This window comes from Pristis pectinata, chromosome 32 (genome assembly GCF_009764475.1).
Source record: "Pristis pectinata isolate sPriPec2 chromosome 32, sPriPec2.1.pri, whole genome shotgun sequence".
Classification (NCBI taxonomy): Eukaryota; Metazoa; Chordata; class Chondrichthyes; order Rhinopristiformes; family Pristidae; genus Pristis; species Pristis pectinata.
In genome coordinates, this window is record NC_067436.1 from 4,913,384 (window position 1) to 4,926,932 (window position 13,549).

Here is a 13,549-nt window from a genome sequence, read left to right on the forward strand (position 1 = left end):
TAACAGACAACAAGACGAAGTCGGGCTGCATAGTTAACAGCAGCGCATCCCTTCCTGATGAACAACGCATTCTATGCACGTTTTGAACGGAAGGGAAGTGGATTGTCACCATCCACCCTGAGGGTCTCCAATGCAGCTGAACGTGTGATCACAGTTGAGGACGTAAGATCAGTCTTCCAGAGAGTGGACACGAGGAAAGCACCTGGTCCAGATGGTGTGCCCAGCCGTGTGCTTAGATCTTGTGCTGATCAGCTGGCAGAAGTATTTGCGGACATGTTTAACCTGCTTCAATCTCAGGTTCCCATCTGTTTTAAGAAGACCACTATCATCCCGGTAAAAGCAAGGTAACATGCCTTAATGACTCCCGACCAGTGGCTCTGACATCCACCATCATGAAGTGCTTTGAGAGGTTGGTCATGACACGCATCAACTCCAGCCTCCCAGACAATCTTGACCCACTGCAATTCGCCTATCACTGAAACAGGTCCACAGCGGATGCCATCTCCCTGGCCCTACACTCAGCTCTGGAGTATCTGAACAGTAAAAACACCTACGTTAGACTATTGTTTATTGACTACAGCTCTGCCTTCAATACAATAATCCCAAGCAAGCTCGTCACCAAACTCCGAGACCTAGGACTCAACACCTCCTTCTGTAACTGGATCCTTGACTTTCTAACAAACAGACGGCAATCAGTGAGGATAGGCAGCAATACCTCCGGCACAATTATTCTCAACACTGGTGCCCCACAAGGCTGTGTCCTCAGCCCTCTACTCTACTCCCTATACACTCATGACTGTGTGGCCAGATTCTGCTCTAACTCCATCTACAAGTTTGCAGATGATACCACCGTTGTAAGCTGTATCTCAAACAGCGATGAGTTGGAGTACAGGAAGGAGATAGAGAGCCTAGTGGAATTGTGTCCTAACAACAACCTTTCCCTCAATGTCAACAGAACAAAAGAGCTGGTCATTGACTTCAGGAAAGGGGGCGGTGTACATGCACCTGTCTACATCAGTGGTGCTGAGGTAGAGAGGGTTGAGATCTTCAAGTTCCTGGGAGTGAACCACCAACAGCCTGTCCTGGTCAAATCACGTAGATGCCACGACCAAGAAAGCTCACCAGCACTTCTACTTCCTCAGGAGGCTAAAGAAATTTGGTTTGTCCCCTTTGACTCTCACCAGCTTCTACCGATGCACCATAGAAAGCATCCTATGATGTATCACGGCTTGGTACAGCAACTGCTCTGCCCAGGACCGCAAGAAACTGCAGAGAGTTGTGGACATAGCCCAGTGCATCACTGACACCAGCCTCCCCACCTTGGACTTTACCTCTTGTTGTCTTGGTGAAGCAGCCAGCATAATCAAAGACCCCACCCACTCGGGTCATTCTCTCTTCTCTCTTCTTCCATCAGATAGAAGATACAGGAGCCTGAGGGCACATACCACCAGACTTAAAGACAGCTTCTACTGCATTGTGATAAGACTATTGAACAGTTCCCTTATACAGTGAGATGGACTACGATCTACCTTGTGTGACCTTGCACCTTATTGCACTGCACTTTCTCTGTAGCTGTGACACTTTACTCTGTACTGTTATTGTTTTTACCTGTACTATCTCAATGCACTCTGTACTAACTCAGTGTAACTGCACTGTGTAATGAATTGACCTGTATGATTGGTATGCAAGACAAGTTTTTCACTGTACATTGGTACAAGTGACAATAATAAACCAATACCAATACTACGTAAGATTGGTCTGAATGGACAAATTCTCAGTAAAATTGAGAGTTCATGATTGTTTTGCTTTATTTGAATCAGGAAGTTGCATTTTGGATTTTGCCCTTTGTTATGAATAAAGTATCTGGAAAGCAAATTATACTGAAAGAAAGACACTAAAACTCTTCTGCTTCAGAAATGCACTTTCTACATATCATTAATGGGAATTGAGCATTAATAGGAGGTGCATACTAATTGAAAGAACAGCAAATTGATGAGACTTGTCACCTTAGAACATAGAACATAAAACAATTACAGCACAATTCAGGCCCTTCGGCCCACAAAGCTGTGCTGAACATGTCCCTACCCTAGAAATTACTAGGCTTACCCATAGCCCGCCATTTTACTCAGCTCCATATACCGATCTAACAGTCTCTTGAAAGACCCTATCGTATCAGCCTCCACCACCATTTCTGGCAGCCCATTCCACGCACTCACCACTCTCTGAGTAAAAAACTTATCCCTGACATCTCCTCTATATCTTCTCCCCAGCACCTTAAACCTATGTCCTCTTGTGGCCACCAATTCAGCCCTGGGGAAAAGTCTCTATCTACCCTATCAATACCTCTCATCATCTCATACACCTCTATCAGGTCCCCCCTCATCCTCCGTCTCTCCAAGGAGAAAAGACCGAGTTCCCTCAACCTGCTTTCATAAGGCATGCTCCGCATCCCAGGCAGCATCCTTGTAAATCTCCTCTGCACCCTCTCTATGGCTTCCACATCTTTCCTGTAGTGAGGCGACCAGAACTGAGCACAGTACTCCAAGTGGGGTCTGACCAGGGATCTATATAGCTGGGACCTTCCTAAATATTATCAGCAGCTTCTTTAGCAAGAGCAGCAAATTACTCAATTGTAAGATGCCTGACCACCTAAATAGAATGGCTTTCTTTTGGCTCCCATTGCCAGTGCAATGTACTATGTACTCACTGCATATGCAATGTTTTAGTTTGTAAAAATGTTAATGTTTAGGGAAGTTGCTATTATAATGGGGTTTGAGTAAGAATGTTTGAAGGTAGTCTGAATTCTCTGTAACAGTATCCAGTGTCATCATTAATGGGAAGAAATCTGGATATGTAAAGAATGCAATTACACTTACTTTGCTAACTCTGAACTATTATTATTTAGATGTTGATGAATGCACTACTATTCCTGGTATATGTCGAGGAGGAGAATGTTCCAATACAGTTGGCAGTTACTTCTGCAAATGCCATCATGGATATCTACCCACTACAGATGGTTCAAGATGCATAGGTAAGTGATGCCATATGGGGAAATAAACAGAACACTGAGTTAAAACTAAGTCAGGATGGAGTAGTTAAATCCCATTTTCCATCCTGTTACTCTGATTTTCTTTATTAAATAAGCAGAGATGGGAATATTAGACACATTCATTAAGTGTTTATGGATTACCATTCCATGATGTTAATTTGGGGTCAAGTTAAATTTTGCAGGTGGCACCGAAAAAATGTCAGATTTGGATTTTTAAATTTAAAAGTGTGCTAAAACATCACTTCCGACCATAGATGGTATATTTGGATTGCATCTGGGAGGCTTTGAAGCACAGGGTAATCAATTGCATGAAGAGAAGGGGCAGAAAGACTTTCAGCAGGCGGTCATAGTTATGAAGGGTCTCGGGGAGTACTTTTCTTAACTGGCTTCAAAGTATGTGAGACACCTGTGCTTCAGAAAACGATTGTTACTGAAATTTGCAACTGTTGCAGTCACACTGCAACCTTAAAGTAGTATTAGGACACCATGGTTAAGGTTGTCAGTGTGATTTTTCCATATTTCCTTATGAAATAGAAGTGACCGTTCGGTCTGTTGATTCTGCAGCTCTCAGAGCAATCCTATTATCCCTCTATTTTGATTTTTTTCTGTAACCTCTTTTCCCCACATTCCCGTTCTGCTTTTTGTTTATGCACTGACACCTATAGATGCTGCTGAGATTGTAGCAAAATTTACAGTTTGCAATAAAGTTCAACTACAGAATTCATTGCCTCCTGAGAAAACTCAGAAATATGAACAAAAATCAAAGAAGTTACAGATACTGGAAATCTGAAACAAAAACAGAAGTTGTTGGGAATACTAAGGCAGCATCTATGGAAAGAAAAGCAGGGTAAACATTCCAGGTCAAGTACACTTTGTCAGAACTGGGAACAAGAAAAAAAAGTCCGTTTTAAGTTGCAGAGAAGGTGAGGGAAGGAATGAACAGGACAAAAAAGAATATCTGTGACAGGTTGGGCTAAGGGTGCCTGTGGGCATGGGTTGCTAGTGGTGCAGTCAGAGGGTGACAGAGAAGTGTGATGTATTGCAAATAGCAGGTCAGAGTATGCTAATGGAGAGGAGAGAAAAAATAAACCAATATCATCGATGAATGACTTACACCAAAACTGGTCAGTTCCGATATAGACAGAGAACATGAATTATTGGGAGTTCAAAAATTCAATCTTGAATCCAAAAGGATGGAGAATTGAAGTGACAGGCAGCAGGAAGCTTATGGTCACCCCTGCACAATGAACGCAAGTCCTCCACAAAGTGGTCACCAAATCTGTATTTGGTTTTTCCAATGTAGAGGAAACCACACTGTGAGCACTGAATGCAGTAGATTAGATTGGCAGAGGTGCAAGTAAATTGCCGTGTCACCTGACAAGACTGTTTGCGTTCCAGGATGGTGGGAAGGATAGACGTGGAAGGACAGGTGTTGCATTTGCTGTGGTTGGATGGAAAAGTGCCGTAGGATGGGGAATGGTTGGTGGAGACAGCGGAGTGAACCAAGGAATCACGAAGGGAATGATTTGCGAAATTGCGAAGGATGATCTGTTGAATGTGGAGGCTGGTGGGATGGAAGGTGAGGACCAAGGGAATTCTATCCTTGTTATGTCCAGGGGGAGAGAGGATGAAAGCAGAGATGGGAGAAATAAATGAAATGTGGTCAAGGGTCCTGTCACTATGGCAGTGGAGAAGTCTAGATTCAAGAGGAAGAAACTCATTTCAGAGGCACTTCTGTGGAAACTCACATTGTTGGAGCAAACACAGCATTTCCAAATGAACTGAGAAAATGCAACGCTTATAGGAGACAGGTTGGGAGGCAGTACAGAGAATATAGCTGCAGAGTCTCTAGACATAACGAATGCTTGTCATTACCTCTCCCTGAGATGGAGACAGAGATCCAGAAAGAGAAGGGAAGAATTAAAGATTGATTGTGAGAGCAAGGTGGAAATTGGCAGCAAAGGTAATAAAATTTTCAAGTTCTATGTGGGTGCAGGAAGCACTACTGATGCAGTCGTTGATGTACCAGAAAAAATTGAGGAAGGGGCACAAGTAGAACTGAAACAAACGCCATTCCCAAATCATACAGAAAGACAGGCATAGTTTGGGCCCACGTGAGTTCTCGTAGCTACACCTTTGATCCGCATTCAAATGATCTTCGTTCTCAATTTCTTCCAGCTACAACAGGATTCCACAGCCAGACACATTTTTTCTCCAACACCCCCAGCACCCACCAACCCCACATTCCACACCCCTTTACCATTTTGAAGGAACCATTCCCTTTGCTCATTTGTGGTCTGTTCCCCACCAACCACTCCCCATGCTATGGCATTTTTCCCAAGCAATCACAGCAAATGCTATACTTGTCCTTTTAGTTCTTCCTTTCCCACTATCAGTGAACCCAAGCAGTCTTTCCAGGTAAAGAGTTAATTTACTTGCATTTTTGTCAATCTAACATAAAGTCCTCCCCAGGGTTCCGTCCTGAGAACTGTTCATAACCCAAACAGGTCACAAGTAGGAAATGCGGCCGCGAACCAAGTTCCCACATGGCAGAAGATTCCCATGGTTGCCCCATGGGAATAGATAGTCTGCAGTAACACTTCAAATCTCATTTTGCCATTCTTAATAATAAAGCTGATTTTAACAAATTTAGTCCAGCCCTATCTCAGGCTAATAATGATATTCTTTTAAAAGATTTTACTGCAGACGAGGTTTTAAATGCTGTTGACGGTTTTAAGAAGGACACTGCTGTTGTCCTGGATGGCGTGTCTCTAGATAGGATTTGCAAAATGGACATCAACATGTTAACTAGAGTGTATTCTTCTTGGGTCGATGTGGCAAATTCTTGCAAGTGCTAAGGCAGCTTTGCAGCAGCCGGCAAATCCATCCTGCGGGTCTCCTAAATGCTCATTCGTGTGTATGGCCTGTACATAAGTCAGGCATTTGTAAGCTGGGGAAGACTTGCACCCATTGTTCACAATGTAATTTCCAGTACATTGGAGAAACCATACACAGATTGGATGACCACTTTGTGGAGCATCCATTCAGAGTGCAGAGGAAACCTTCAGGTTTCTGTTCCCTGCCATTTTAATTCTCTGTCCTCCTCTGACAATGACCTATCTGTCTGTGGCCTCCTGCTGTGTTATAATGAAGCCCAACAGAAGCATCTGGACCTGTTGCAGCTTTCTGGACATGATCAAATTCTTCAGCTTCCGATAACTGACTATCTATGTCTATGTCTGAACTGGCCAATTTTGTTGTACGTTATCCATTTGTGATATTGGTTGAGCTTTTTTTTCTGTGCATTAGCATACCCTGCATCTTTGTCATCCTCTAACTGCCTCGTTAACAACCCATTCTCATTAGCATCCTTGTCCCAACGTATCACAGATTTGTCCTGACCATTTCTCCCTCAGCTTCCCTGCAACTTAATTTTTTTCTCTTCTTCCTAGTTCTGACAAAGGCCTTTTTTGTGAAATTTAGCTTCTCTTTCCACAGATGCTGCCTGACTCTCTAAGTACTTCCAGCATTTTCTGTTTAAGCTCAAACTTTGCATGGATTTCAGATGGTAGCAGTGTGCTGAAGCTGCAGCAAGCTTTGGTCAGATTACATTTAGAGTACTACTTGGATACTTTGGCCATTGAGTTAAAGCTGTCTAGATTTTCCAGAGTGATACTGGCCCCCATGTTTAAATTACAAGGATAGTACACATAAACTGGCATTGTAGTTCCTGTAAATTGGAAACTTGAAAGATGATTTGATTGAAGTTTTTATGATAACGGAGAACTGATTGTTAGAGGAGATAGAAGCAACATTTCTCTTTTTGAGAAGTCTAGGTCTAGGAGGAATACTTTTAAAATAAGAATCAGGTCTTTCTGCAGTAAAGTTAAGAAATTATTTGATCCAATGAGTGTTAGAAGTTTGGATCTGTCTTTCAGAAAGAATATTTGTTCACTGTTAATTTTATATATGTGTTTGATTTATATTAAGCTGAGGTACTAAGGGATATGGGGAAAAAGCTGGGTGTATGGAATGAATCAAAGTACAGATTAGTCATGATCACATTGAATGGTAGGATAAATTTGAGAGGCTAAGTAGCCTTTTGCTAATCCTATGTTCCCATTCTCACTGTGAAAACTAGACCATCTTATATTTTATGTAATTGCCTGAAGCTGTGTTGTTTTGGCAGAATTTCAATCAGTAAAAGAGGAAGACACACTTTTATTTCGATAGCTGATATAAAAAGTGAAGGTTCTCTATTCCCCCAGCCCCACCCCCACCAAGCTATCTATTAACTGGAATCAGGCAGAAAAACAGTGCATCATATGCTTGGAGGCACAAAATGTTTTTCCAGGAATGAATAGTTACACTGATCCCAAAAAAGTCTTGTGTAAAAGCCTGAAAATTGATGGGTGAGGTGTTGATACACTTTGTGCTGTGCACCCGAGTCCCATCTATATAGTCCGTGATAACTAGTTATCACCATACCTGTGTATGGTGAAACAATGTTTCCTTAAAGTATGCTATTTTCAGCCACATCAGCTCCCACATCTTGACAAGTATTCAGCTTGACCACTGCCCCCTGGAAGGCCTGCTGCACTGTAATCATAGGAAGGCTTATCAATGGAAAAATCGACTCTTCCTTCCATATCTGATAACATTATCACTTTGCCAGCTATTAGATCTAAGGCCTTCTGCTATTTTCCCATCATAGATCTTATGAACAAGCTTTCAAATACTAAAATGCTAACTCCAGCCTTTCAAAATGCAGCTGCTTACATTAAAAGGACTGCACACAGTTATCTTTGTCTTAGTCGTGCTGTAAGACTAGATAGCTCATTTATCCAGTAATCATGCCTCTTGCTTACAGGCCATTGAGTGCAGGAAATCTATTTAAAATATTTACATGAGCCACCTCCACAAAACTAAACCAATCAGCTTTCCTTCTGTTTTGCTCACTATGTGTGCAATCTGATATAGTTCTGGTCAAAATAGGATAGTACTACATAAGTTAAACACAGCTTTAAGTAGTTTTGGCTGTATGGCTCAAGACTTCCGTTATTTTGCGTGCTGGCCTTCATCAATCAGGACATTGAGTATAGAAGTTGGGAGGTTATGTTGTAGTTGTACAAGATGTTGGTGAGGCCGCTTTTGGAATATTGTGTTCAGTTTTTGTCACTGAACTATAGGAAAGACGCCATTAAGCTGGAAAGAATGCAGAGGACATTATGAGAATGTTGCCTGGATTCAAGGGAGTGAATTATGGAGAGAGGTTGAGTAGGTTGGGACTTTTTCATTGGAATGTAAGAGAATGAGGGGTGAATTTATAGAAGTGAATAAAATTATGAGGAGGATAGATAAGGTGAATGTGCACAGTCTTTTTCCCAAGATTGGGGAATCAAGAACTAGAGGGCATAGATTTAAGGTGAGAGGAGAGAGATTTAATAGGAACCCGAGGGGCAACTTTTTTACCCTGAGAGTGATCAGAATATGGAATGAGCTGCCAGAAGAAGTGGTTGAGGCAGGTACATTAATAACATTTAAAAGACACTTGGACAGGTAGATGGATAGGAAGAGTTTAGAGCGAGAAGGGGCAAGCACGGGCAAACATGACAACAACCTTTCCCTCAATGTCAACAAAACAAAAGAGCTGGTCATTGACTTCAGGAAAGGGGGCGGTGTGCATACACCTGTCTACATCAACGGTGCTGAAGTTGAGAGGGTTGAGAGTTTCAAGTTCCTAGGAGTGACATCACCAATAGCCTGTCCTGATCCAATCACGTAGACGCCACGGCCAAGAAAGCTCACTAGCACCTCTACTTCCTCAGGAGACTAAAGAAATTCGGTACGTCCCCTTTGACACTCACCGACTTTTATCGAAGCACCATAGAAAGCATCCTATCTGGATGCATCACAGCTTGGTATGGCAACTGCTCTGCCCAGGACCGCAAGAAAGTGCAGGGAGTTGTGGGCACAGCCCAGCGCGTCACAGGAGCCAGCCTTCCCTCCATGGACTCTGTCTATACCTCTCACTGCCTTGGTGAAGCAGCCAGCATAATCAAAGACCGGGTCATTCTCTCTTCTCTCCTCTCCCATCAGGCAGAAGATTCAGGAGCCTGAGGGCACATACCACCAGGCTCAAGGACAGCTTCTATTCCACTGTGATAAGACTATTGAATGCTTCCCTTATACGATGAGATGGACTCTTGACCTCACAATCTACCTTGTTGTGACCTTGCACCTTATTGTCTAGCTGCGCTGCACGTCCTCTGTAGCTGTGACACTTTACTGTTATTGTTTTTACCTGTACTACCTCAGTGCACTCTGTACTAACTCAATGTAACTACACTGTGTAATGAATTGACCTGTACGATGGGTATGCAAGACAACTTTTTCACTGTGCCTCGGTACAAGTGACAATAATAAACCAATACCAAAAGGGACAGCTTAGATGGGAGTATTAGTTGGCATGGACCAATTGGGCCAAAGGTCCTGTTTCCGTGCTGTATGACTCTATGACACTAAAAGAGTAATAGGATTGGGAAGAGTTAGCATGGATTTATGACCAAGCTATCAGAATTCTTTGAAGATGCAACAAATGGAATACATAAGAGGGAAGCAGTTGAAGTGGTACATTTAGATTTTCAGAAAGCTATTGACAAGATACTACACAGGTCAACAAGGTTAGAGTGCATGTATTTGAGTAGTACATTGGCATGGATTGAGAATTGGTTTACAGTCTAAAAACAAAGAGTGGGAATAAGCAAGTCTTCCTCCATTTGGCAGGCTATGAATAGTGGAGTACCTCAGGAGATCAGTGCTGAGGCCCCAGCTCTTCAGTTTGGCTGAAGGGACCAAATGTCTTACTTCCAAGTTTGCTGATGACACAAAACTAGGTGGCATTGTGAGTTGTGAGGAGGAAGTAAAGAGTCTTCAAGGGCATATCTAAGCAAGCTACGTAAGTTGCTGAGAACAAAGCAGATGGAATATAATGTGCAAAAATTTGAGATTATTCACCTTCATATACAAAACAGAAAATCAGAGTATTTTTTAAATGCTGAGAATTTGGGAACTGTTGATGTTCATAGGGACCTCGGTGTCTTTGCAGTTAAGTGATTAGGAAGGTGAGTAGTCCGTCAGTTGTTAATCCCAGAGAATTTGACTACAGAGTAAAGATGTCTTACTGCAATTGTATTGGACCTTGGTGCGACTTCATCTTGAGTACTGTGAACAATTTTGTTCTCCGTACAAAAAAGGATATACTTGCCATTTGTTAGTTATGCATCTTGAATACAGGTTCTGCACCATTACAAATTATTTCAGTAAAGTGGCAGCTTAAGTAGTAGATAAAATCATAAGAGTTAAATAGCACAGAAACAGGCCCTTCGGCCTAATTAGTCTATGCCAACCAAAGTGCCTTCTTGAGTAAGTCCCATTGGCCTGTGTTTTGCTCATATCCCACAAAATCTTTTCTATCCATGTACCTGTCCAAATGTCTTTTAAACATTGTAATTGTACCCGCCTCTACTACTTCCTCTGAGAGCTGGAAAAACTTGCCCCTCAGGTCCTCTTTAAATGTTTCCCCTCACACTTCAAGCCTATGCCCTCTGGTTCTAAACTCTCTTGCCCTGGGAAAAAGATTGTGACCATCCAACCTATCAATCCCCATAATGATTTAAATAAACCTCTGTAAGGTCACCTCTCAGCCTCCTTTGCTCCAGGGAAAGCAGTCCCAACCTATCCAGTCTCTCCTCATAACTCAAGCTATCGTCCTGGCAACGTCATTGTGAATATTTTCTACACCCTCTGTAGCTTAATAATGTCCTTCCCATAGCTTGGTGACCAGAACTGCACACAATACTCTTAAGTGTGGTTTCACCAACGTCTTGCACAGTTGTAACATGACATCCCAACTCTTGACCCACCAGTGTCCTAACTGATGAAGGCAAGCATGCCAAACACCTTCTCCACCACCTTGTCTACCTGTGTCACCACTTCTATGTACTTATACTCCTAGGTCTCTCTGTTCTACAGCACCCTCTGTCATTTACTATATAAATCCTGCCATGTTTTAACTTCCCAAAATGCACCACTTCCCACTTGTCTGAGTTAGATTCCGTCTGCTATTCCTTTGTCCACTTCCACAATTGCTCTCGATCCTACTGGAATCTTAAACAACCTTCTTCACTGTCACCACATCACCTTCCACAAACTGACTAATAATGCCATCTACATTATCACCCAAATTAATCATATATCATGACAAACAGTAGAGGACTCAGCATGGATCCCTGTGGCACACCACAGGTTATAGGCCTCCAATAAGAAAAACAATCATCCACTACCACCCTCTGACTCCTTCCACCAAGCTATCCGTCTGGCTAGCTCACCCTAGATCCCATGTAATATCACCTTTTAGGCCAGTATATTGTGTGGGAGCTTGTCAATAGCCTTGCTAAAGTCCATGTAGGCAATGTCTACTGCTCTGCCCTCATCAATCCTCTCAGTCACCTCCTCAAAAAACGTGATTAAATTCGTGAGACATGATTTCCCACACACAAAGCTATGATAACTATTCCTAATCAGTCCTTGCCTTTCCAAATGCAGATAGATTCTGTCTGTCAGAATCTCGTCCAGTAACCTTCCCACCACTGATGTTAGGCTCACTGGCCTGTAGTTCCCTTGCTTGTCCTTGCAGACCTTCTTAAATAAAGGCGCAACACTAGCCACCTTCCTGTCTTCTGGTATCTCACCTAGATTACAGCAGGATATTGATAGGATGCAGACCTGGGCTGAGAAATGGCAGATGGAGTTCAACCTGGAAAAGTGTGAAGTGATACACTTTGGGAGATCGAATTTGAAGGTAGAATGCTAGGTTAATGGCAGGACTCTTAGCAGTGTGGAGGAACAGAGGGATCTTGGGGTCCACGTCCATAGATCCTTCAAGGTTATCGCGCAGGCCGATAGGGTTGTTAAGAAGGCATATGGTGTGTTGGCCTTCATGAGTTGGCATATTGAGTTCAAGAGCCGCGAGGTAATGTTGCAGCTCTATAGAACTCTGATTAGACCACACTTGGAGTATTGTGTTCAGTTCTAGTCGCCTCATTATAGGAAGGATGTGGAAGCTTTAGAGAGGGTGCAGAGGAGATTTACCAGGATGCTGCCTGGATTGGAGAGCATGTCTTATGAGGATAGGCTGAATGAAGGAGGATGAGGTGATTTGACAGAGGTGTGCAAGATGATAAGAGTCATGGATCGAGTGGACAGTCAGAGACTTTTTCCCAGAGCGAAAATGGCTAACATGAGGGGGCATAATTTTAAGGTGATTGGAGGAAGGTATAAGGGAGATGTCAGAGATAAGTTTTTAACACAGAGAGTGGTGGGTGCGTGGAACGCACTGCTGGCAGAGGTTGTGGGGGCAGATACATTAGGGACATTTAAGAGTCTCTTAGATAGCCACATGAATGATAGAGAAATGGGGGGCTATGTGGGAGGGAAGGGTTAGGTAGATCTTAGAGTAGGGTAAAATGTCAGCACTACATCATGGACCAAAGGGCCTGTACTGTGCTGTAGTGTTCTCTTTTCACCTGTGGCTAAGGAAGATACAAAAATCTCTGTCAGGGCCCCAGTGATTTCTTCCCTTGCTTCCCACAACATCCTAGGTACACTTGGTTAGACCCCAGGGATACATGTAAACTTTGAAAATCCAAGCACTGAACCTTGCAGCACTTCACTGCTTGCATTTTGCTGTCCCAAAAGCTACCCATTTATTTCTACACTTTCTGGTATCCATTGCTAATATATTACCCCAAATTGCATGATCCCCTAATCTAATAACAACCTCCAGTGTGGTATCCCGTGTTTTCTGACAATCTAAAATATTGCATCCATTGATACCCTCTTTTCTGCACTGTTAACTAAATCCTCAGAAAACATGATTTTGCTTTCGTAAAACCATTTTGATAGTCTGGTTTAACAGGAGTCTGCCCCAATGGAACAGCTTCCTCCTTCCTCAGTACTGATGCCAAATTTTTAGTTTTCTAATCAGTTTATGATGCAGGCATCATGTTGCAATGTAAGGTTACATTCTGTGCCTCAACTCATGGAGGATTTTTCAAATTCAGTGTAGAAACCTTCAATGGTTTGGTTTTGGGAAATTTGAAACTTTAGCATTACAAACTTGCAATTTCACCTTACTGCTATCATGGTACCAAGATGGGACTTGCGTATAACTGTCTCATACACGGAGACACAAGAGACAAGTGAACGTAATTTAGACTGCAAATAAGAACAAAGAGTCTGTTTTTAATTATTGTCTGGCATGCTTAAGGCATTGTTCTGTTGTTAGTAAGCTGCAGTCTGTGCCATGTGACATGCATACTTTCACAAAGCACATTATTTTAAGTGCAAACTCTACAATAGAATGTATTTATATTAACCCTTATGAATCACAAACTCTAGTGATCTAACGTTCCTCGAGATGCACCCATGGAATTCAAG

At 42.6% G+C, this 13,549-nt stretch overlaps 1 protein-coding gene across 1 annotated transcript in view; it reads left to right on the forward strand.

The window, feature by feature from the left end:
- The window catches only part of LOC127585186 (fibrillin-1-like), a 302,894-nt gene that overhangs the window by 83,445 nt on the left and 205,900 nt on the right, over positions 1–13,549 (forward strand). Inside the window, exon 8 of the mRNA XM_052042412.1 lies at positions 2,906–3,031. Coding sequence (XP_051898372.1) covers positions 2,906–3,031 — 126 coding nt within the window. The remainder of the gene's footprint in view (positions 1–2,905; positions 3,032–13,549) is intronic.